The following is a 26,095-nucleotide window of genomic DNA, read 5'->3' as shown; positions in this document are numbered from 1 at the left end:
TCAATGTTCTATGATACATATATAAATAACGGAATTTGCAACCGTCTGCGTTTAATTTTTGGAGCTCTGAAGCTCCTCGCAAAAGAGAGAAGAGATACGTCTAATATCCAAACAGCACAGACCATTGTTGTTACATTGCATCAATATTGCAGTAACATTACAATATTGCCGCAATATAACAACAATGTAACAACAATGGTCTGTGCTGTATAGGTAGTGTTGTGTCCGCGGAACGATATATCGAACGCGCGCGAACTCGCGCACTCGTAAATAACGAGACTTTAAAGAAATTTTAATGAATCACCACGATATAAACAAGAACATAGATTATTCGCAAAATAGGCCACGCATAGACGCGCGTCTGCACAGCTTGACAACTGACTCTAGACTCCCAGCTGATCGTTGTTGTCAACAACGCCTTAATGACGCGCTCGGAGACGATCTTGTATCGTCGACGTATTTCCCGCTGAAAGAATACAACGGATGGCAAATACATCCGCAGGGAAGGGACGCGGGGACGCAACAATAGCTACGAGCTAACGCACTCTTTGATCGATGAGCCTGACTCGCGAATCCTGGACCGTGCACGGTCTTATATACTGCCAGATGGATACCACTCTAGGCGCAAAGCTCGTGGATGTATGACTATCCAGTGGATATCTTTGGTAGCTACTTGGTGGATATAAACTCACACGCAAAAAAACGGGCCACTAAATTTTAACATCTTTCAATAATGAAATCAATAAATGATCATCGTATTGAGATGAAACAAAGCTCAAATTAAAGCTTGAATATTGCTCTTAAAAACTAAAAGAACCAAAGTTTCAATTACAAAAAATGTTTTACGAAATAACGAATGCTGACTTTGAAAAATAATAGACTTTGAAAAATGATAGACTTTGAGAAAAGAAATTTTATTGTTAAACTGTTGCATTGCTCAGGAGAAATGGCTCCCTGGTACAAAAATGTATGAGTTATTAAGCTTATTTATTTCCTAATAAATATATATATTGTTAGGAAATAAATGATATATATTTTAAAAATTTTCTAGGATCTTTTTTGATAAAGTTATGCCGTTTTGAAGAATGTTTCTGCAATGATGCAATCTTATCAATTATAAAAAGATTTATATTTTTTAAATTAAAAATTTTTGATAAAAAAGACAAAAATAATTTTAAAAAATATATACGATAGCAAATCTAAATTATGAAATTATTATTTATTATTATTTAAATGCAAAATATATAGCTTAACAATAAATAATATTATTATTTACTGTGAAGCATGGATCATCGTATGCAAACGTTGAACGTTAATTTGAGTCTGCCGGGCATGGCGTTGTAGTCAGACGTTTTCTTTGTTTCTTATTCTTTTCTTTTGTTATCTGTTCGGTGTGCTGCTGCACTTGTGTTGTATATCGCGAAGCGAGCGCGTGTATTATTTTCTTATTCATTACGCAAACTGTTGTGTTCTTTTATTGTGCATTTGGAGTGGCATCCAAATTATATTTACTTGCATAACCAGTTCACATTTACAATAATAATTTTATATCAATAAAGTATTATTGCAAAAAGATATTAAAATGTTATTTTATTGTATTTTTTGTTAATAGATTTAAAAATCAGTGGGAATAGCAGAAAAATAATGGACCAATCCAAAGGCTAACTCGTGTCCAGTTTTTGATTCCAGTCTTTGATTTTTCTAGTCATGTTAAAATGAGGGCGGCTACCCGTTGGAGTTCAGCCGCCGCTCCCGCATCCTCTTAGCGTGTTTACGACAACTAATGGGATCTCTGATCGGACTGAGCAGTGGTACTCAACGATAAACTTCCTAAATTTCCCTAGACTAATCCGGATCAATGATCGTGTCTCTGGAGTAAGTGTCTCGAATAAGATTAACAGTGATCGAAAGAAATTATGAAACTCGAGTTGATTTGCAGACTTGTAGAGTCGGAAAAAATTATGAAAAACATCACAAGACAATGTAGAAGATACTTTATTATTCTTTTAATTTATATTTCTATATTTATCAAATATATATTGATAAATGTATTTTACTGGATAGATTTGTTTTCTGTAAAATAGAAAACAAATAAGTCTTAACTTCACTTTATAATAATTTTTATATCATGTAAATAAGCAATATTAATTTACAAAAAATAATCTTGAAAATAAAAAAATTAGATGTAACAATAACAATTAAATTTTACAATGAATTTCTTATTCTCATCTTGTAATTATTAATTTGTATAAGCTTAACACTAAATATATAATATGTGAGATATTTATTCATTAAAATATTACTTTGACTTTTCTTTTCTTCTTTTTTGACTGAAAATCGATCGATTTTAAGGAAACACATCAAAGAATGAATAGAAAATCTGAAAATGTCACAAAAAATCGCCTTATTGCCGACTTTACCATCTCACTCTAGCTTTTAATCCGTCTAAGATTAAATTATCCTTCGCTGAGAAAGAATCTGTCACCGTTTACCGCCATAATTCTTTTTGCTCGACCGTTTATCATTTCCTCTCGACAGACGAGAATATTGTACAAAATAATTAATGCGTAACGCTCGTAATACGCATTAAATAGCATTGTGAACCTCGCGACTAATGCACTAAATAAAATATTACGGGACATTTATAAAAGCACGACATGAATAAATGCTTAAGCGTTATGTACAGTGATTAAGTAAAAACCGCGAAACTCGATTAGCGCGCCCGAGTTCGTGAAATGTAACAAAAATTTCGCTTCTTCAATATGGGATATTATTATTTATAAATCAATGAGTGTCGCATTTATTAAGTATGACAAACGGAAAAAAAAGTTTCTCTAATCACGTTATCATATGTATATATGTATGCTGAAAGAATATCACTAAATTATAAATAATAAGCATATAAACAAACTTTAATCAACAATTATCTTTCTGTATATGACAAGAGCGAGTGTAATATTACATCATATTATTATAACGTCTAATTATGATTGATAATTTTGTATTACGAGTAGTAACAGATTACGTAATCAGTCGCAGGAAATATGATGAAATCTTCTCTCATCGCGAGTGCCACATCCGATTATTGCTTAAATAAAATGTAAGATTCGTCGAATTTCTTGAAATGCGTGTCATATAAAAATTATATTCATTATAAAAATAAGTTGTTCTTAATAAAAATGAAATGCGTTTTAATTTCTTGGAAAAATCTATGTATAATATTTTTATAAATGTAAGATTGATTTTATGGCAAATACTATTTCAAATTACAAACCCTCACAAATTGAATAGTTTCTAAGTACTTGGCTAGTTATAATTATTAATTTCATATTTAATTTTGATTTTTTACTTTTTATAGGATGCTATTTAGGAGAAAATTACTTTTAGTTTGTATTATTTTCCAAGTATTAAGAGTAAACAATTTTTTAAGCTTTTTTGTTTTACTTATTTGCACATTTTTTATGTACATGGGATATTTTATATCTTCACAATTTTTTACCTTTTTTTAATAGGATAGTATTTTATAAAAGTTTTAAAAGAGACTACAAGAATATACAATGCAAAAAAATAAGAGATTTAGTTTAAAAAATTCATGACGATTTTGTCCTTATCTTGGCAGCCACTCAAGATCAAACTGATCAGGCTAGATAGATTTTTTAAACCTTACAATCATTTTTAAACCTTCCTTATGTATTAAACATTTTTTTATAACATTTATGTTTTTCGAGATACTTCCCGATCTTTTTGTGACAGCTTGTACAGAATACTCTGTATAGAAGACACGCATATGCCTAAATTTAATACATAATATGAGATTCATAAAAAGTTTATGTTCTTGTTTAAATATTTCAGACAAAAGTTGTATGGCTTAAAGGGGGCCATAAGATGATGTCATGGGGTTGACCTTGAAAAGTCGTTTAAAGGTCACGTGAAGGTCACCTTTAATTCTTTAAATGGAACCCCCTATTTTTTATTATTTATTCTTGCAGCTCATCTCAAGAGCTTTCCAAAACACTATAATTAAGTTAGTTTTCATTAAGTACTTTTCGAGTTATGAGGCTTGAAATAATTTCTTAATTTTACATAAACCATAAAATATTTTGTAAAATATTCATTTTTCGATATTTCACCTCAAAAATTTTTTAAATAACATAATGTGAGGACTCGATTAATGTAAAGAAAACACAATTGTTTTTAAGAAAAAATATGTAATTTGGAATTAACAATTATATACGCAATTCATTGCGTCCACACAGATTCTTTGCAAGTCGAAATGAAGTTCACTCTGCATTTAACCTTAACTCTCGCTAACAATAAGAGTAAATTTTGTTTTGTTGTCTTGCAAAGTACATGTGTACACAGTGGGTTCTGCCATCTCCCTCCTTTACGGTGAGACTCCACTTCAGGAATATATAAAACTGACTCAAACTTATTTCTGATTTAAAGTTAAAGTTTAGTTTGGATAACGTTATATAACCGATCGTTGTACGACGTAAAATTATGTTCTATTCGTTAATTTTTTTTGTTGATAACTTAATAAACAACTAGCGCGGGCTAAAACCTTTATAACATTACTCAGAGTATTGAAATTGACAACATATGTGAAAATTATCGAAATCGGAAGTGGCTCTCTCTATATATGCATAATTATCATATTGTAATATAGACATACATCTGCTGCGATAAAATCTCGCATTATTTAATTTTATTTTATTTTATATCATGTTTAAATGAGAAATCAAGTGGAAAATAATTGTATAGAGATATTGAGATCTCTATGTATGCCATTGAAGTAAAAATAAAAACTGATAAAATATATTAAAATAAATTAGTATTTAATTTTTACAATCTACATATGGATAAAATTGATTGTATATGGTTAGGTTTTATAACATTGTAAAAACCATAAAGTTTGAACAGAAAATTTCAAAAATAAAATACTTGTAATATTATGAGTTCCAGATATTCCATTATGAGTTCCCCTCCAAAATATTCAATTTATAAAAATTAATTAGAATACACAGTAAAAATTGTGCATTCATATGTTAAAATTTTCTTGTATTACCACGTTTTGATTAGTACTTCAATGTAAAATTATTATACATACAATCTATATGTTATTATTTTTATAATGTTTTCATGTTACATTTATGTCACCTTCATAACTTAATACTTTGTATATGTCTCTTAGAAATGGAATATTATTTTGAGTATTTTTAACATAATCATTTTAAACAATCAATATGTCTCAAAGTCAGTTTAACATTCTAAGAAAAGTTAAAATTAATCTTCAAATAATATTGAACTTTGACATACAAAAATAATCAAATTTACTAAAATCAAATATTTCTATTACAAATAATTTAGGTTAAAATAATTACTATTATATGCTAATGTCCTCAACATTTCTTATGAGTTATTGTAACTATTTTTTCGTGTAATTTTTAATAAATTTGTATGTTATTTTTACATTACACTTAAAGTCACAATAACAAAAGTAAATGTAAAGTATTGTGTTACTTATTTAACATTTTTAGTGTATTAATAAGTAACATACGACGAATGAATTATTTTAACTTAAAATGGAAATGGAAAATTTAAAATGGACTTTCTGGGACATGTGGAAAATGTTATAATTAACATTTTATCTCTTACTGTGGATTACATAAGTAAATATTGAAATATAGAAAAATACACGAAACAAAAGAATGTAAAAGAAATAATTTATATTAATATAGAATATGTTATAATTATGTATATTAATATAGATAAACATTGAGTAATCGCAATATTACAAATTTTAATATTAAAATATTAAAAATCGAGACAGCATTTTTATTTAATTTCGTTTCATATGTGTTTTATGCTATAAAATAGATTCTTTTTAATTACATAATAATATAATTTTAAAATATTAAAAAAATTTACTTAACATAAGTAGACTATATTTTTAAAGATATATTTTTAATAATTTAAAATAATCTAAGTCAAAATACATTTTTAGCGTGTTTTAACTAAAGACAATAATAAAAAAGGAGAATATGCTTAAAATTTAATAATAAAGTCTATGCAAGAAAACGATGAAATTATAATCTACGATAACAAGGAGTCATATATTTTGAATAATAGTAAACTATCTTTATCAATAAAGCAACTTGGAAATAATAAAACTTATTGTGACTCGTCGAGCCTCTAGACGTATTAAAATTTTGGCTTTACTAAATATTGATCCTTTACTACGATCGTATTAAATTGTAACATCAGAAGCTCAATATACAATGAAGCAACAAACGCAATATAAATTAATAAGATAACAATGTAATAACTTTAACTTTACTTTTTCACTATTATTTTCACGAAGGTTCATTGAGTGAATTTGGAAGTCGACCAAATATGAAATAAATATAAAATATTTAATAAAAATATACTTAAATTCATACCGCTGAAAAAATTCCTTTTCCCAAAATTTGGTGCTAAATGTATGCTGTAATCTCTTACACGTAGATTTAAGATTCACAATATCCTCCACGCTAATGTTCTTATGTTCCAAAATTGTAGCAATTATTTCATCTGGCAAATATGTTATCGTAGTCATCGTAAAAAATTTAAAGATTCACAAAACAGCTTGCAACCCATATTACTTATTTTCGCATCATTAATTTCGTTTATATAATTATATATATATAACTAATCACGAATATGAGCGCACAAATTTTACTTCTACTTGTAACACTGCGTCTATCACATGTACTTCGTTCGACGTTGCACGTGGTTCGGACTAAAGATGAACTTTCTTTAGAAATGATTCACAGCATTTGATTTACCAATCAAAACAAAAGGGACACCTCCGTCCTGATTGGTCAAAAAAGTCAGTCACCATAGAAGCAGGTACGTATGACAAATTTTTTGGAAGAAATTTCTCAACAATCTTCTTTCACTTCTTGAGATGTATAGTTTTATGGTCTTATTCCAATGTTATTTTAATGGAATTTTGTGCCTTTTTGATCGTCATTTATACATACATGCGCTGCTATATTTTTCTTATTAGTATTATGATCTTATAATTTCTTGCTTCTTAATTTTATTATTCTTATATTTCCTTATAATTATTTATTTAAGGAAAATTTAAAAAAATTGATAAATGTATCATATGATCGCAAAATATGCGAGGGATTGCAAGGAATCATCGAAGTAAACAAATATAAGTATTGGCAGGTTCTTAGCACAGTAAATTATACGATAAAAATTTTCAATTTTAATTTACGAATATATTCAACATTGAAACCTATTTTCGATCTTCTTATTTCCGATCTTCATCGTTTTTCTCTTCTATACAGATAAGAGAAAATAGTTTTGTCCTTTTTACATACAAATACTTTGTTTATTTATAAATTTTAAAGATTTTTTTTTATTCTATTTTTATTTATATTCTATTATTTTATTAATTATAATAAAATAATAAACTTTATAACGTAAGATTTAGACATTAGAAACTTTTCCTCATTGTTCTAACAAATGAATAACTGACCACAAAAATTTTTGTAATATCAGCAATAAATATACGCCACTATAATGCTCTCCTCTTCGTACTATTGCGAATATAATCATTATTAATTATAAAATTATTACTATTTATATTAGATAATTTAATAATAATATATCTGTATTTCTTATTTCTTAAAATAATTCTCTCATTTAAATATTACTTTATCAAATTTAAAATAAATTTCGAAAACTTAATAGCATAATTCTATATTTTAATTATTATTTATTATTATTTATATTACATATTTAATTGGCATTTTAACTTTGAAAGAACCCCGCGCAAAACATGGAAAATGGGTCCCGGTGGATTTAGTTGAAACTTTGGAAACTTGTTTGCGTGATGCTAATGGAAAGTTCTCATTACCCCAACTTGGTTCATTGAGCCATATGAGCTCTAGGGACCGTCGAAAGTACAAAATAGGGGACTGCCGTCATCAATGAGTACCACGTGTTAATTCCTTATTATGTATAACTTTAATACATATTTATATTAAAAATTGTATATTTTAAGACAATAAACTATAGTGATTAGAAAATATTTTGAGAATTGCAATGATAATTGTTTGGTTAAGCTTCTGCCAGTCTTTTAATATTATAAGTATCTTCGAATCGAAAAAAGTATTGCTCAATCTTTACATTATCGAATTTTGGTGGACATATAAATATAGCATCTAAAACACAGTGATATATTTTATATCGTAAAGATGAAAGATAATAAAAGGTGTATAATTTACAAAGTCGCTATTAATAATCATACCTTGTCGCACATAATATACTTTATAATGTTTAGTGAGAATTATAAAATTATAATTGTCCGATACTATTTAAAAATTCTCTACATCTATAGATGTGACATAGTATCTTACAACAAATACAACTAGTATCTCACAACAAGTTAATATTAAAATAACCTCAATATGCAATATAAAGTTGATAAAAAAAAATGGAATGTGAAAATTTAGATATATTGACAAGAATATTAAAAATGCAAATATTTTATATGCCTTTGTTGCCATCGGAAACAGTAACGGACATCAATTTGTCAGTAAAATGTTCCAAGGAAGTAGTCACTGCCATTCGCAATGCTATTATTCTTGCTAAGCTCTCCGTCATCCCGATTCATCGCGGATACTGTGGCAACAAGATCGGCAATCCGCATACCATGTCATGCAAAATAATTGGTAAGTGCGGTTCCAATAATATTCTTTCATTAATATTTATATAATCTTTTCATAAATATTTCATAAATCTTTCATTAATATTTATATAATAATATTATATTTATAAATATTTTATAAATCTTTCATTAATATTCATATAATCATTTCAATAATCTTTTCATTAATATTATTTCTATTCCTTTTATTAAAATTTGTCCATTTGATGAATAGAAGTACATAATATCTCCAGATCGTATTCAATTTTTGTTATAAAATCATAGATTCCGTCTCTCTCCTTACCATCGAAGGATATATAAACTTTCTGATATCAAAAATCGAAATAATTGATTTAAAGAACGTCAATTTATTCCTCTTCTTTTACTTTTGTCCAAACGAGCTTGTAGTAAATTTTATGGGAAAATTTCTCAAAGCAAGTATTAATCACAATACAGTTATAAGATAACAGCTTATATCAAGCACGTTCTTCCAACGGAAGACACTGTACTTCGAAATTATTCATCTATCCATTTTGCGATTAATTTATGTATTATATGCGAAAATTTCTTTTCAGCGTCTACCAAAATTGCATATAATGAGTCGATTATTGCGGGAAATACCGCTTATCGCAAAACGTTTATGTTCGCGAGCGAATCCGACAGTGCGTTGATAGGACCGGAAGGTCGTAAAGCGAAAAAAGTGCGCCTCGTTCACACAAAAGACTGACGTTTATTGGAGTCAAAATTAAAAGACAAGTGTTTAGTGCAGTGATTTCGATTAGCGAAACAGCGGTGCAACAAAGTGAGCGCGGTTTCGCGAGCGGTATCGCGAGCGGTGTAGAGACACAAGAGCGAGAAAAATGCGTTGTCCAAAGTCGTAAGCGGTCGTGTAATGCGGTTGATCAGCGGTTTGATACAAAGATTGCGGAAAGTCCAAGAGAATAAGCGGTCGTTATAAGCGGTTTTTACTATGCGGAGCGGTTTTAACTGAGCGGTTTGACAAAAAGTGCGAGACTTCGGCTTGCTCGCGTGCGGTGCCCGTTATAAGGCGAGCGGAATTTTGGGCCCGTTGCGACGTGGCCCAATAAATTTATTTGTTTAGCGGTGACCTCATGGCGCCGCGCGTAATTGGCCGCCGATGAGGTCTGACGTCGGCTTTTTCGCGGTTGCCATGCGCGCAGTCTTTTTAGAACAGCTGATTGGCAATCAGCTGATCGTGACGTATGGGCGCGCATGCCCGTACGTTACGCTGATTTTGTCGACGGTTGATATTATTATTGTCAATGTTTATGACACGCGTTTCTTATGACCAAAAAAAGTTAGAGATAACTCGAACGATCGAGTTTTTCTGGTGAATAGAGATCTCGAGAAGTTTCTCGACGCCCGTTAATTTTGAATTCTCGAGTTGTAGAACATTTTGAAATATTCTAAGAAATTTAATTCGGGATGAATTTTATGATTTTCGAACATGCCGCCCGCCTCGTCAGTACGTGACGAAATTTTCGAGTGTGTTCGGGCTCGGGCAGGTGTCGCGAACGGTCCGATTGATGGTTATTGATAGCGATCATGAATGGAATGCGTGACGTAGTACAAAGACACGTGTTGCTCAGTTCATTCGAGACTTTCGCGAGAATAAGTAACGCGTGAATGTGATGAAATATCTACAGTGGTGTAAATGTACCGAGAATGTGTGAATTTGTGAACGTCGAGAATCGCAACGTAAAGTGCTGTAACAAGTGATTCTAGAAATTAATCGCGTGCGGTGTATCGAGAATTCGACGATCAATTTTTGCATCACTTGAAGATGCGCGGTGAGTAGTGTTGCGGATAACGCGGCCACAGACACGATAAACGAAACGCGGAATGAATGTGACGGACAGATGCTATATATATAATATATACAATGTGTATGAATGAACAGTAGCGCGAGACAAAGAACTTTAAAAGTTGCGGCGGTCTCGCGTGTCCGGAGGTGACGGCTGCGTCGTATTGTACGCCCCAGGAGGCTGACCAGTGGGACGTTGTGTCGCCATCGGTGACACCCGGCAGTGGCTCGCAGAAACCGATGCAGCGGAGAAGAGCGGAGGGTCGTCTCGGGCTCGGTGAACGGTTGGCCGACGGCGTTGAGCGATCCAACGGCTCGATGCTCGGGAAGCTCTCCGTCGGGCACGTCGCGGCTGTTGCGTGGCCAGAAGGCTTCGTCCCGGAGGAGCCAGGCTGGGGTCATCCACCGCAGCGGATGGCTGACCTGGTCGCTGAATACTGCGGATGGACCTAGAAAAGTGCGGATGTGAGTTCACAGATTTGATGTGAGGGTGGACGCGCACAGTTATAGTCGCGGCAACGATTTTGGCTTCGCCGGGGCGACCTTGCCCTTGGCAGCCAATTAGTGTGGTGCGGTTTGACCCTTTTGTTGATCGCTTCTCCTGCGGGACTCCAGCCAGGATGCTGTCGTCGGTGGCGGCCCTCTTTTTGCAAGGGATCCCGCCCGCCGTGCACGGACTGCGAAGTGAGAGCGGTGTGAGAGCGTCAGGAGCGGACGGTTCCTTCCCCGGCTCTCGGGGTCGCTGAACTGGCTCGTTCAGCTCGAGGTTGGCGGAGCTGTTGCGATAGCGGAGAGTGGTCCTGCTGCCTCCTGACAGGATCCAGCCCAGAGTCGTTTTCTGGGCGATTGGCTCGTCCGCACAGCCCTTGCGGAGTCCATCCTGAAGGATGGCTGAGTGGACGTCGGCGCCGAGCAGGAGATCGATCGGATCCTGGTCGAAAGGTCTTGGATCAGCCAGAGAGAGTCCGCGGATATGCGGCCAGGTGGACAGGTTTCGCATCGTCGGCCCGGAATATGAGGAGAGGCGCGGCAGAACGTGCGCGACGACGGAGAGAGTAGCTCCGGTCGTCTCAGAAGAGAGGCTCACGGAAATCCTTCCGCGGGTGGCTCTTGATGGCGCTCCTCCGATCCCAGCGATTGCAATCGAGGAGCGGGCTCGCGGCAAGTGGAGGCGTTGTGCCAGGGCTTCCGAGACGAGAGAGACTTCGGATCCCTGATCGACCAAGACGCGGACAGCTTGAGGCTTCCCCCTGGAGTCGGCGATGGCCACGCGTGCGGTGGCGAGGAGGGTCGCCTTGCGATCTGATTTTGGCAGCACAGCGGAGAGTGAACTGACCTCATTAGAAGACGTTGCGTGATACGCATCATGCAGCAGAGTGTGGTGCCGAGATTGGCACAAGACGCACGTCTTAACTGACTGGCATTGCGCCATGAAATGAGTGCCGAGGCAGTTGAAGCACAGTCGGTTGGCTTCTATGAAGGACTTCCTATCGCTCGCGGACTTCGCCTTGAATTGTGAGCACTGCATGAGTGAGTGCTCTCCCTTGCACACGACGCACTTGGAGGCGTTGGAAGTGTGCTGTGTGAAGTGCGACTTCGCTGACCGTGCGGCATCTTCGGACCTTGCGGCGGACCTTGGCTTGGCGGCATTCAAGGTAAGTATCCTTTTGGATATGAAGTCTGTCAAGGTGTCGTGGCTCGGCGGATCGATGGAGTCACACGTTGAGGACTCCCACTCGAGCCGAGTTTGTGGATCGAAGAGCTCGACAATTAGATAGTTAAAGAGGTCCATCCCATGGGAGGCAATGGGCCTGTCGATGCTCTCCTGCGCGTTGACGGCGGTGGTGACGGCGTTGAAGATTCGGCTCAGCTCGTCGGCGGTCTCAGCCTTCATCCTCGGCACGGCGGTGAACGCGGCGAAGTTGGAGCGGATAAGTTCTCGCTTATTTTCGAAGTGTCGGCTTAAGATTGACCATGCTCGCTCATAGTTGCTCCCGGTAACAGGTAACGGACGAATTAAACTTTCCGCAGGTCCTTGGAGGCAGGAGCGGAGATAGTGGAGCTTTTCCACTGCGGATATGGACGAGTTATCGCCGATTATTGACAGAAACAAGTCGCGGAACGCGGGCCACTCCTCGTACGCGCCCGAGAACGTCTGGAGTTTGATGCGCGGCAACGAGATTCTTGAAGCTTGCTCTGGACCTGGCTCGCTTTTGGACGCGGTAGGCGCTTCGCCCTTGAGTTTTTCGGCATAACTGGCTAGCGTGCTGCGTTGCGTCACGTATGTATTCTCCGCGACATCAATAAAATCAGATTTGGCGTACTCACTCTCATGGTACCTTTCTTTCAGAGCCGCCCGAATGAGCTCGTGCTGAGCCTCGATTTTTCCCCACAGGTTATCGAGGATGGTGAGACGAGCTTGGATGGCGTCGAGGGTGATATTGTTGACCCCCATTTTGCGGAGATTGTCCACGGAGCGAGACATTCGTCCGTGGATGTCGGTTTGAGCCTCCAACAAAGCCTTCAGATCGGCACTCATTGTAACTGATTTCTTGTCTTTACAGAAAACTCACTGCACAAAACTGATCGGCACTGTGGATGTCACCCACGAAACTGCGGATGAGGATGATAAAAATCCGGCTCGAAGGACCAGAAATGTTCGCGAGCGAATCCGACAGTGCGTTGATAGGACCGGAAGGTCGTAAAGCGAAAAAAGTGCGCCTCGTTCACACAAAAGACTGACGTTTATTGGAGTCAAAATTAAAAGACAAGTGTTTAGTGCAGTGATTTCGATTAGCGAAACAGCGGTGTAACAAAGTGAGCGCGGTTTCGCGAGCGGTATCGCGAGCGGTGTAGAGACACAAGAGCGAGAAAAATGCGTTGTCCAAAGTCGTAAGCGGTCGTGTAATGCGGTTGATCAGCGGTTTGATACAAAGATTGCGGAAAGTCCAAGAGAATAAGCGGTCGTTATAAGCGGTTTTTACTATGCGGAGCGGTTTTAACTGAGCGGTTTGACAAAAAGTGCGAGACTTCGGCTTGCTCGCGTGCGGTGCCCGTTATAAGGCGAGCGGAATTTTGGGCCCGTTGCGACGTGGCCCAATAAATTTAATTGTTTAGCGGTGACCTCATGGCGCCGCGCGTAATTGGCCGCCGATGAGGTCTGACGTCGGCTTTTTCGCGGTTGCCATGCGCGCAGTCTTTTTAGAACAGCTGATTGGCAATCAGCTGATCGTGACGTATGGGCGCGCATGCCCGTACGTTACGCTGATTTTGTCGACGGTTGATATTATTATTGTCAATGTTTATGACACGCGTTTCTTATGACCAAAAAAAGTTAGAGATAACTCGAACGATCGAGTTTTTCTGGTGAATAGAGATCTCGAGAAGTTTCTCGACGCCCGTTAATTTTGAATTCTCGAGTTGTAGAACATTTTGAAATATTCTAAGAAATTTAATTCGGGATGAATTTTATGATTTTCGAACAGTTTAAGTTCATTAAGTGTCATTCAAGGACAAGCCGATTATGCATGCGCTCGGTGGGGGTATGCAATTTCTTGCAGTAAAATTTCAATTTGAAAACCGACCGTAATTATAATTAGATAGCCATAATCGTGACTAAATAACTAAAAAAATATTTCTTTATTCATTTGTGTTTATATATAAATAGAAAGAAGAGTAAAATATGCGGATCTATGCATATTATTTCGATATTTTTATTAATTACGCAACATTTACTGCATCCAGACTCCAATAGCCTTTCTTTTTTCTTTTTATGATTTATTAGTTATTATTCACGAACTTCGTTTTCTTTTCTTTTTCTATTTCAATATTTTGACTTTCGTGTACAAAACTGATTAATTACTATATTAATTGTGGGAATATGGAAACGTTAATCATAATTTTATGTAATATATGAACTCATATAAATTGATAAACATAAATATATAAATATATAAGCATATAAGTATATAAAAGTTAAATGTGAGAGATTCAGACTGTAAAATTTTAGACTTATGTTGTAAAGCCAGTGATTACAATAATGCATATTTTATGCAAATTTTGCTCTTAAATTCTTCGTAAGTTAAATGATAATTAAAAACGATGTGATAAATATTGAGATTGTTTCTAAAATATTTTGATTATGATTTTTTTTATATTTATATTATAGTTCTTTAATTTATACGAATTTATTTTTACATTGTTTAAACTTTGATATTCGGTAGTTACATATAACATTATTTATATTTTACTTATTTATGTATTATTTATAGTTTACATCGCATTTAATATAAGTTTTTTTATATAATATGGAAGTAAGAAAGAAAAAAGTTTATAACGTGCCATTAGAGCGTTTCAATTATATCATTTATCGTACGATAAGTATTGGCTCCATTATATATTAGTCATGTTTGATAGTTTCGTAGTTGCCACATTGTGGTTATTATGATAATGTCGCGAATAAGCGTTTCAATTATATCATTTATCGTACGATAAGTATTGGCTCCATTATATGTTAGTCACGTTTGATAATTTCATGGTCATTGTGGACGTCATTGTGGTTATTATGATAATAATGATTGTTATTGAGCATTATTATTATTATTATTAGGCAATATTCTTACCATTAAATGTTGTTATTATTTGATATTAATATCCATAATTATGTCGCTATTAATTGCATTATATCTGTGTCTACAGTAACAGTGCTTGTAATTAAAAAATTCTTTAGATATTTGAAATTATAAGTTATTAAAAAATAGTATAATGATAATATACATATATAATAAGTAATTTTGTTATACAAATTTCTCTTTTAATCTTTATCTTTATCAAAAGATTATTTATTCAAAATTTTGTAAGAATTATTGCTTAAATCATTAATGTATATAAATACAACGTGTTCGTATTTGATACAATTGTATATCTCACTTTATATATATATATATATATATATATATATATATATATATATACATAGATATATCTTATAATTCTTTTCCATTTTATATCTTAAATTATGTAATAATTATATTGATCAATTCTTATATGCTTTTGATATTATTTTGAATTAAACAATTATTAATAAAAAAATATCTCTCTAGATAGATAGATAGATAATCTTTATTGGTTAGCCAAAAGGCCTAAAGCCAAGGGACTTGGTTTACATAAATTCCTTAACCTCACACACTCTCGCTCTCTCTCACACCTTCCCTATTCTCTTCGCCCTCTACTCTCCTTTCCTCCTAACTGCTTCCATCCATTCCACTGCGCCCTTCCTTCCTTCCTCGCTTAATATATCCTTTATTCTAATATTCATACTATCTACATGACTCCTTATGTGCTCAATTGTTCCTTCCTCTTCCTCGCAGATCCGGCATCTTTTTTCAGTTTCACCTTTCCAGTACCTGTTCCTCTCTTCCTCGTTCCCGCACCTCCACCTTGCTATTAGCTTCTGACTTCCTTTCCTCCCTTCTTTCCTCAGATATTCCGGCAGTCCCAGTGTTACGATCTCCTTATACCGTATATTGTATTTCGAATTCCTTATCTTACCCTCCACCCATTGCCCTAACCTCTCTCTTTCTCTCTCCATTATTATCTCACATACGTCCCTATCTCCCACTCTTAATTGCCTAATTCCCTCAGAGCTAAATCCGTTCTGCCTATAAAAACCTTCCCTTTCATCCTCCCCTCCCTCTCTCATTCCCCTTTTCTCCCTTTCCTTTATGCATTCTATTATTAGCTTCCTATCTCCTTCTTTCAACGCCTTCTCCTCAAATTTAACTGCTCTTCTTCCCGCTATCGTTTCTATACTCTCTACGTTCGTTTCTTTATAAATTATATAATCCGGCGTACAGGAGTCGAGGTTCAAGGACCATTTGACATACTTCTTTTGTATCCCTTCCAACTCCCTTCCTCCTCTCCATCCCCATACTTCTGCCCCGTACATAACTATTCCTAAAACTAAATACCTAAACAATAACATCCTTCTCCTAAAATCATCTCTAAACCTGCGCTCTCCTATCCCCCACACCTGACCAATCACCCTATTCGCTTTCTTTTTTAGCTCCTTAATTTGGCCATCGTTCTCCCCATTCCTCTTTATTATATAACCTAGATATTTAATTTCTGTTACCTCTTCGATCTTCTCTCCCTCCCATTTCCACTCCTTCTCTCTCCTCCTACCTCCTCCCTTCTTAAAACATACCATTTTGGATTTTTCGATGTTCAGTTGTAACTTTTTCCTCTTCAAAAATCTCTCCATTCTTTTTAACATCTCTTTCATTCCTTCTTCACTTTTTGCCAGGATAACTAAATCATCTGCATAAGCCAGTGTCCATATCCTTTCCTCCCCCACCAAGACCCCTCCTACCTGTCCTTTCCTCATCTCTTCCTCCGCCTCCGCTATCAGAATCGAGAACAGAAGCGGACTAAGCGGACATCCTTGTCTCACACCTTTCTCCGTCCAGAACCATTCCGATCTCTTCCCTTGCGACCTTACTGCACATTTCGTACTTTCATATATCTCCTTTACCCTTTCTGTCAATCCTCTTCTTACTCCCCTTTTCTCCATCGCCTCCCATAACCTTTTCCTGTCCACTCTGTCAAACGCCGCCTTTAGATCCATAAAGAAGCCATACATTTTTCCTCCTTTTTTTCTCACCTCTCTTCTAATTACGTGTTGCAGTATATATATGTTATCCATCGTGCCTCTCTTCTTTCTGAACCCTGCCTGTGTTTCCGGTAATATTCCTTTCTCCTCCATCTCTTGCCTTAATCTTTCCGTCAGTATTGCTGCATATACTTTATAAGCTGTGCACAGCAGCGTAACTCCTCTGTAATTTCTGACGTCACCAGCCTCCCCCTTCTTGTAAATGGGCGCTATTAACCCCTCTCTCCATTCCTCGGGGAATCCTTTTCCATTCCATACCAATTTACACAACTCCTTTAACTTTCCTCTGATCTCGCCTTCACTGTATATCCAGGCCTCACTTCCTATTCCATCTGCTCCTGCCGCTTTCTTCCTTTTCAACTTTTTATCTGTCTTTCTATTTCTTCATCCCTCAGTTCTTCCTCCTGATCCCCATCCAAACTCCTTTTCTCTGCAACTTCCCTATTATCCTTTTCTCTACCTTCCATTAAATGCTGAAAGTAATTTTTCCATTCCCCCATTTCTATATTCTCCGGACTCAATATTACTCTTTTCCTTTCTTTATTTATAATTCTCCATATCTGTGCTTCTGTTCTACAATTTCTGACCTCCTCTTCTAACTTTTCCTTTCTCCCTTCTTCTTTTCTCCTACATAACTCTCTAAACTCCCTTCTCAGTGATTGATATCTTCCTTTTTCTTCCTTCCCCTCTCTCCATCTACTATATGCCTTTTTTACCTGTTTCTTCCTCCTCTTGCATTCTGCATCCCACCAATCCTTCTCTCCAATCTTCTTTCTTCTTAACCTTATTCTTTTTATTACTATACATTTCTCTATACCTATCTTTACGCTATTCCACAACTCCTCTACATTTTCCCCTTCTATCGTAATCTCTCTCTCCTTTTTCTTATACTCTTCAATGCTCTCCTCATTCCATTGTACAATATCCTTTATGACCTCTTGAGCTCTCCCGGTTTCCCTCCTAAATTCTCCTCTCACCTCTAACTCCAGTGGCTGATGATCTGATTCTACCCTCTTCCCTACCGTTAGCTTTTCTATTCTATCCCACGCTCCCTGATTTGCAATGACATAATCTATTACTGAATCCCCTCTGCCGCCTGTATATGTGAATTCTCCCCTCTCGTCCCCTCTTAAATTCCCGTTTCCCACTTCCCACCCCCTATCCTCTATTAAACGCAACAACTCTTTTCCCTCCCTGTTAACTTCCTTGTCCCTAGAATTTCTCCATCTTTCTTTTTCCTCGCTCTCCTCAAATCATTTCCCTTCCTTCCCTATTCTGGCGTTGAAGTCTCCTCCTATGCATAACATTTCTTCTTCTAGTTCCCTAACCTTTCCCTCCAGCTCCTTTCTCTTCTCCTTCATCTTGCCATCGTTATACAACGTTATTATTCTCCATGTTCTCCCCTCTATCCTTAACCTCCTCTCCTGTATTCCGTTTACATCGATTACTTCCTCTCCTCTTACCTCATCTAACCCCTTCCTTATTCCTGTAATTATCCCCCCTTTTGCCCTACCTTTCTTTTTTTATTTTATCGCGTACTGACATTTCCAGCTAAAACGCTCCGATAGACTTCTCTTTATTACTTCCCAACCTCTTTCCTCTATCCACGATTCGCTCAATCCTATTACATCAAAACTCTCTATAAAATTCCAGAATTCTCTGTCCTTCCTCCTCAAGCCTGCCACATTCCAAAAGACTATCTTCACCCTACCTCTTACCCCCCTACTCAACCTCTTCTCCTCCTCTCTCTTTTCCTTCCTCTTATTCTCCTCGTCCTCCAACCTCTCATTCCTCTCTTCCTCTTGGCTGCCTCTTAAAAATTCTTTTCTTTTATCTCGCTTCCTTCTTCACTCTCCATACGTATAACTTTCCTTGTATTTCTATTTTCCTGTATCCTACCTTCACCCTTTTTCCCTCCTTTTTTTCTTCTCTCGCTCTTTCTCTTAATTTCCTCTGCACTTCCCGCTCTTCCATTGTCAGATCATGATCAATATATACTCTCCTACTTCCTAGCTTTTTCTTTACCTTCATTATCTCTTCCTTCTCTTCCCAGCTATTCATCTCCACAATTATCATCTCTCTTCCCTCCTTCCCCACCGCTTGTATTCTCTTCACTCCTTCTCTTACTCCGAACTCCTTCTCCAGGAATTCTCTCGTCATATCAAAAATATTCTTCTTTCCTTTTTCTAAACCTTTTATTATTAAATTGTTTCTTCTTTCCTTCCTTTCTCTGTCTTTCATCGCCTTCTTTATCTTCCTTACCTCCTCCTTTGTTTCCATTACACTACTTGGAACTTGACCTTCTTTCTTTCTTCTTTACCTTTTCAATTATTTTTCCTACCAACTCTTCTGTTCTCTCTTCTTCTTCCTCCTCTTTATTACTTCCTCTTTGTTCTATCTTCGACAATCTCTCTTCTAATCCGTCCATTCTCTCTTCTAATCCGTCCATTCTCTCTCCAATCCTTTTCTCTTTCATCTTCCATCCATTTTCCAAATTATTCCACTTTTCTTTCATTTCTCTTTCCTCTTTTCTCATATCTGCCATCTCCTCTTTTATCTCTCTCAAGATTGCCAACAGCGCTCCGTCCTCTTCTCTCTTCCCCGCATCCACTCTTCCGTCTTTTTCCTCCCTTCAATCCCCTGGTGGTGTTCTCTCCATCATGTTGCTCCTCTTGAAAATTTCTGTGTCTCTCTTTCTTTTTCCTCCCTTTTCTTTTTTATTTTACTCAACTCATTCTCACTATCTTCTTCCCTCCTGACATAATCCAATATACTTGCCGAATTTGACCTCTCTCTTGCTCTTAATTCTTCACCTGTTCTTCTCCCCCTTCCTCTTGGGGTGCAGAGCATCTCCTTTCCGGTCTTCTCCATGTCGTTCTCTTTCTGCATATTCCCTTTAATCTTTCCTATCTCGTGTTTTCCTTTTCTACCTTCTTCCTCCAACCTTTTCTATCGCCTATGTCACTATCTGCCTTACCCGCTCTCCTACTTCTTTTCTTGTTACTTTCTCTAACGTTCACCTGTTGACGCCACCTATCCACAAAGTTACGCTATTCTCTAATCTATCCTCCTTTTTCTTACCTAACCTCACTCTTTTGACAATCCACTCTACTTATCTTTTCCCCCAACTAATAAACTTTCTTCCCTCCTTTAATATCCCAGCCCTTTCTAATATCGTTCCTCTCGCCTACCTACTACCTCCTCTCTTACTGAACTTTCTAACTTCGGTTGTTTTACGCCTTATCACTCCACTCCATACACACACGTGCTCTCCTCACACATTCCACTAACCAAGTCAAATATCTCTCTATATATATTCTTTTTCAAGAATTTAAAATTATTTTTAAAACGCTCAATAAGGTATCAAGTAAAAGATATTTTAAAATTTAATTGCACAAATATAAAAAATGCATTATTTGCAAATAGTCTATTGTAGAAGTTGCAATTACTTGAAAATTAGTTTGTTGCAAAAGAATTTAATAATATATGCAATTTTATATAATTACTTGTTTTTCTGTTTTATAAATATGGAAATGAATATTGGTACGTCATTGTATAGCAAAATTTAATGTGCAATTTTTCATTGCAATTTCCTTTGAAATTTGCGTTCCAAATTTCTCAAAGAAGGATTAAAAGTAAGTATCAAATATATAAATTATATACAAATATATAATTATAAATTATATAGTTGAATTCTATTAGATGGTTTTAACTTAAATGTCCACTTTTCTAAACAAAATAATCATTTATTTTCAATAAACTAATTCTAATATAAATAATTATCTTTAAAAAGAATATAGAAAATAAGAACAAAGATACTCCGAATCATAAAAATATCGAATCATAAAATGTCTATCACGATACCTATAACGATATCAATAAACTATCTGTTAAAATATCTTATTCTTTATATGTATCTCTTTTTTACATATATATATATATATATATATATATATATATGTATATATATATATATATATATGTATATATATATATATATACTTACATACATGTATATATTTTAATATACAGAGAGAGTGTATCAGAATTCACGGTTATGGAATGCATAACGTATAATAGTTTGTGACAAAGGAAACAACTTTTTCCTTTGGCAAAATTACGCCTGAATATTGATTATTTAATGAGAGCAACGTTAAGCTAACGAATAAGCGCTTTAGATTACACATAAATCATGAGCGACGCGTGCACAGTTTGCGCAGCGTTTCAGCATATATGCTACTTTATTAATTTGCTAAAGGTTTTACAAGAACTATGTATGATAACTAAATATAGCTATTTTCGAAACAATTTACTTAATGAAAGAACCTTTCTTGCATTTGATGTCTGAAGCAATGACTAAGAGTAAAATAAATAGATTAGATAACATGTGAATAATTTTGATCCAAAATTTGCTACACCCTATATATTTTTGTCAATGTTAGTGAAATAAAAACAAGTGAAGATTTATTTCAATGCACAATTGAATTGAACTCATGATATTAAATAGATAAATTAATCAAGAAAAAACGGATCAAATTTTTAGAATTATATTTAAAATTTTTAAGAAAGAATAACAAGAGAAAAAGAGAAAAAATTAAAATTTTTAATAAAATTAGAAACTATTATTTTCAGATATTATTTTAGATATTTAAATAATATATCTAAATTAAAAAACACGAATTATTAATTATTATTATATGAGTTATCGAAGTTCTAAAATTTGCAAACATACCCAAAATATTTGGGAGCTTATTTTACATCTCGTTATTGTAAATAAATAGAATAATATTTCTCAAATTTTTATGCTCAAAATCTTTCAAATTAAAATACTTTTTCATTAATATTTTGTTACTATTAATTTCGTTCTTATATTGAAAAGGAAATAATTATAAGCTATTTCCCAGATCACACGTTCATTTTATATACGTTTCTTAAACGTATCCAATGTTTTTTAACCGTAAAGCATTAATAAAAAACATTTTAAAACCATAGTTAAGAAAATATAGTTTTCACGTTTCTATAGACAGAATAAAAATTAATTTTTAATTATACATACATAATTATATATACTTATGTTATATACATAAGTATATAACTTATGTTATATACATAAATTATATGTACATAATTATATATAATTATATGTTATATATATATTTTAATTATATATACATAATTACTTAGCTTTAATAAAAATATATGACAGTATACTTGAAGATATTCTTTTTATTTTCATCTTTATTATTTTTTAAAATTTTAATACTATATCTATTCAAATTGTTATTTTACGCTACATACAAAAAAAACTTATATATATGTATATAATATAAAAAAATATTGCAAATTATCGATTTAAGCAACATTAAATATACGAACAATATGTTATTTGTCTTATATTCTACAAACTTGAGTCTTCTTCATTATCGAGTCACCTTTTAAGAGCACTCTATTATTAAATAAATAATGTCCAAAAATAAACATAAAAATCAATAATACTTAAATTTAATATTAATAGATTTAATAATATAATTGTAGGATATTTTTTAATTTTTGTATTATTATCTTGTATTTCTTCGTTATTATTAATTTTTGATTTATAACATTCGCAGATGAATCTTATATTTGCTTTCATGATAATGATGATTATCGGATGATATCGACTGTTACAAGTGAGGACGCTAGTTCATCAAGAGTAAATAACGATCCTTTACTCGATTCAGTCAGAAACCTGATCAGTGGGATCGTATCATATGTAAAGGATACCATAGAAGCAGTAGCATATGGTATCTTACCCTTCGATACATGTTGAACATAATAAAATAAGTGAATTTCAGTAAATAAATATTAAACAGCATGTCATATAAATTTTTTTGGTCAGTTGAATAAAGCTGATTGTCAACAAAAGAAAATAATGTGTGGTAATTCTGTAGATATTATATCACTCCACATAGAAACCTTTCGCTTGAAAAAATTCCATTCTTTTTTTTTTAACAAAAGTGATTAGAGAATTATCTTCCAAGATTTTCAGAGTTTTCCTATAATCTTCCTTTAATTTTTCTTTGTTTTATCTTAAAAACTGAAAATTTTATTGTATTTCTAATGATTTCATAACCAAATGATGTCAAACTAAAAAAAGCAAGAACTAATTTAGCTTATAGTCAAATAAAAAAATAACATAAGAGAAAATTTATCTTTTTGCCTATACTTCGCAAAGTGCGTCAATTTAATATCGTAATTTAAATCATGCTAATCTTTTAATGGCAATATCGATAATTTTGACAGAGGTCTAACAATCGATCCTTTGGTTGTGACCACTGTTGCTGACCGGGCGATGCCATCCGCTCCAGGATGAATCTCGTTTATGCGACCAAGCATCCACTGTAAAGGTGGAAAGTCCTGTTGTTTGATCAGCACCATCCGTCCAATCTCGATTTGTTTGCCTTTGCTGATTGCCCATTTTTGCCATTGCTGCAATTGGTTTAAATACTTTCGGCTCCAGCGACTCCAAAAATGTTGACGGAGTTGCTCGACTCTCTGCCAGCGCATCAATCTATCTTGCTTAATATCGGTGAGGTCGGGACAAGGAAAATCATTCAATGCGCAACCAATCAAAAAATGCCCTGGCGTAAGATAAGCTAAATCATTCGGATCAGAACTCAGCGGTGTCAACGGACGCGAATTGAGCACAGCCTCTATTTCGTACAATACTGTTTGCAATTCTTCGAAAGTCAGGTGCGAACCGCCTACAATACGCTGCAAGTGATATTTTGCGGACTTCACCGCCGATTCCCACAACCCGCCGAAATGCGGGACGCCAGGCGGAATAAAGTGCCACGCTATCCGCGACCCACAGCAAAATTGTTTTATTTTTTCTTGACTCTCGGCCAACCTATAACTCTCATAAAATTCTGATAATTGACGCGATGCACCCTTAAAATTGATGCCGTTATCAGAAAATATGGCGACCGGACATCCCGGACGCGAAATAGAACGCTTGAGAGCGGCTAAAAGGGCTTCAGTCGTTAAATCGCTAATTACTTCAAGGCGAATTGCCTTCGTAGCTAAACATACGAATACACTTACATAAGCCTTGCTATTTCGAGCATTTCGTCGCTTTCCTTCTTTTATGACAAGAGGTCCAGCGTAATCGACTCCGCAGTTAGAAAAAGGTCGAGAAGGTGTTACTCGAGATGCCGGTAATACCCCCTCTTTGCCTCTGACATAACCGGTTTGAATTTAAAACAGACGAGGCATTGTCTAATAATCTTTCGCGTGGTTGATCGAAGCGAAAGCGGCCTAAAGTTTTGTCGCACCGCGGCCATAATGTCTTGCACTCCCGCATGCAAACTGCGCGCGTGTTCCCATTCTATTATGAGCTGAGTAAGCCGATGGTTTCTTGGGAGCAAAATAGGATGACGAGCATTGTATGATAACTGCGAATTCTCAAGCCTCCCTCCGACGCGAATCAAACCTCGATCATCTAAAACAGGTGACAAAGATATTAAAGCGCTAGCGGATATAAGGGGATTTTTTCATCTCAGCTGCTCGACTTCACTCGAAAAAATATTCTCCTGTACCAATTTGCAAAGATTATTCAGTGCGGCTGAAATTTTCTCATGCGAAACGCGAGTGTCCAGCCTCTCACCCGATTGTCGACGTGATATGAGAAATCGTCTGCAATAGGCAACGATTCGGCATAGCTTCACTTCCTGGAGCACGAGGAAATCCACTGTAACGTTATTGTGGAATCGAACCATAAAAAATGTCGCACGTTACCTATCTCGATAGACGTCCGCTCCTTATCCCATAATTGAGCCAATAATAGCGCGGCACAGAGTTCAAGTCGAGGAATCGAAATAGCTCGGAGAGGAGTGACTCTCGTTTTTGAACACAATAAATCGACGTGAAATTCATTGTCGTCGACTTGTCTCCGAATATATAAACAAGCACCGTATGCTCGCTGACTGGCGTTACAAAAACCATGTATTTGAAAAGTATGCTTACTCCGACCCCCAATGTATCGCGGGATGCTCAAACTATTTAATTCGCTTAGCTGTTTTCTAAACGCGGGCCATTTTTCGTGCATATCTAACGGAATGGACTCGTCTCAATGCAGCTTTAACTGCCAAACTTCTTGCAACATTTTCGGAATGACAATAACCGGTCCGAATAATCCCAAAGGATCGAATAACTGTGAAATTTCCGACAGCGTTATGCACTTTGTTATTTCGTGTGAGCCGGTAATTCGATTGCAATTCGAAACGTATATATAGACGGATTCCAAAGTATTCCGAGAATACGCGATACCGGATCTTTGTCAATTTGAACTTCGGCGTTATGCTTATTTTGAACGTCGCTTATCAATACTTTATTATTCGAAGACCATTTACTAAGTTGAAAACCTCCGCGTTTCAAAATCTCAACGACCTCGTTCTTTACTGCCAATGCTTCCTGGATTGTGTCAGCGCCGGTCACCCAAATAGCACAGTACATCTTATGGACATTCATTTTACGTCCATTTTACGATCATATATCCATGGACATAAAACAGTTGTCCATTGTACGTCCATATAAGTACGTACACTGTCTAATAATAAATGTACATCCAGTGGACATCCATTTGAAATCCACTTTATATAATTAATTTATGGATATATACTATACGTCCAATGGATGTTCGTACATGGACTTGTTTTGGATTATTCATTTTTGTTCCAAAAAGGATGAAAATTTACAAATTCTTTATCGTAATTCATCTGTAATATTATAATAAATAATAAGTATTACATGATAATAAGTATTACATAAAATTCATTGTTTGCATTTGTGATCAAAAAATTAACACTAACAATTATTGTGTGTAATGCACGATTCATATTTAGTTCACGAGTTGCATAGC

The 26,095-nt window shown here is 35.2% G+C and overlaps 1 protein-coding gene and 1 pseudogene across 1 annotated transcript; one reads left to right on the top strand and one right to left on the bottom strand.

Annotated features, from left to right (window-relative positions):
• LOC145968331 (small ribosomal subunit protein uS5-like) overlaps nucleotides 1-8,770 on the top strand; it is a 181,772-nt pseudogene extending 173,002 nt beyond the window's left edge.
• Nucleotides 8,771-23,442: 14,672 nt separating this feature from the next.
• On the bottom strand, nucleotides 23,443-25,689 carry LOC145967604 (uncharacterized). Its single transcript, XM_083092958.1, has 2 exons — nucleotides 25,497-25,689; nucleotides 23,443-24,257 (listed from the first exon to the last, which is right to left on the bottom strand). The coding sequence occupies exons 1-2, from the start codon at nucleotides 25,687-25,689 to the stop codon at nucleotides 23,443-23,445; spliced, it is 1,008 nt and encodes a 335-aa protein (XP_082949084.1).
• Between the last annotated feature and the right edge of the window lie 406 nt (nucleotides 25,690-26,095).

This window comes from Camponotus vicinus, unplaced genomic scaffold (assembly GCF_025532165.1).
Source record: "Camponotus vicinus isolate PSW18456_S1 unplaced genomic scaffold, iyCamVici1.0 SCAF_1, whole genome shotgun sequence".
In the NCBI taxonomy this organism is placed as follows: Eukaryota; Metazoa; Arthropoda; class Insecta; order Hymenoptera; family Formicidae; genus Camponotus; species Camponotus vicinus.
This window is presented reverse-complemented; position numbering and strand designations above follow the sequence as displayed.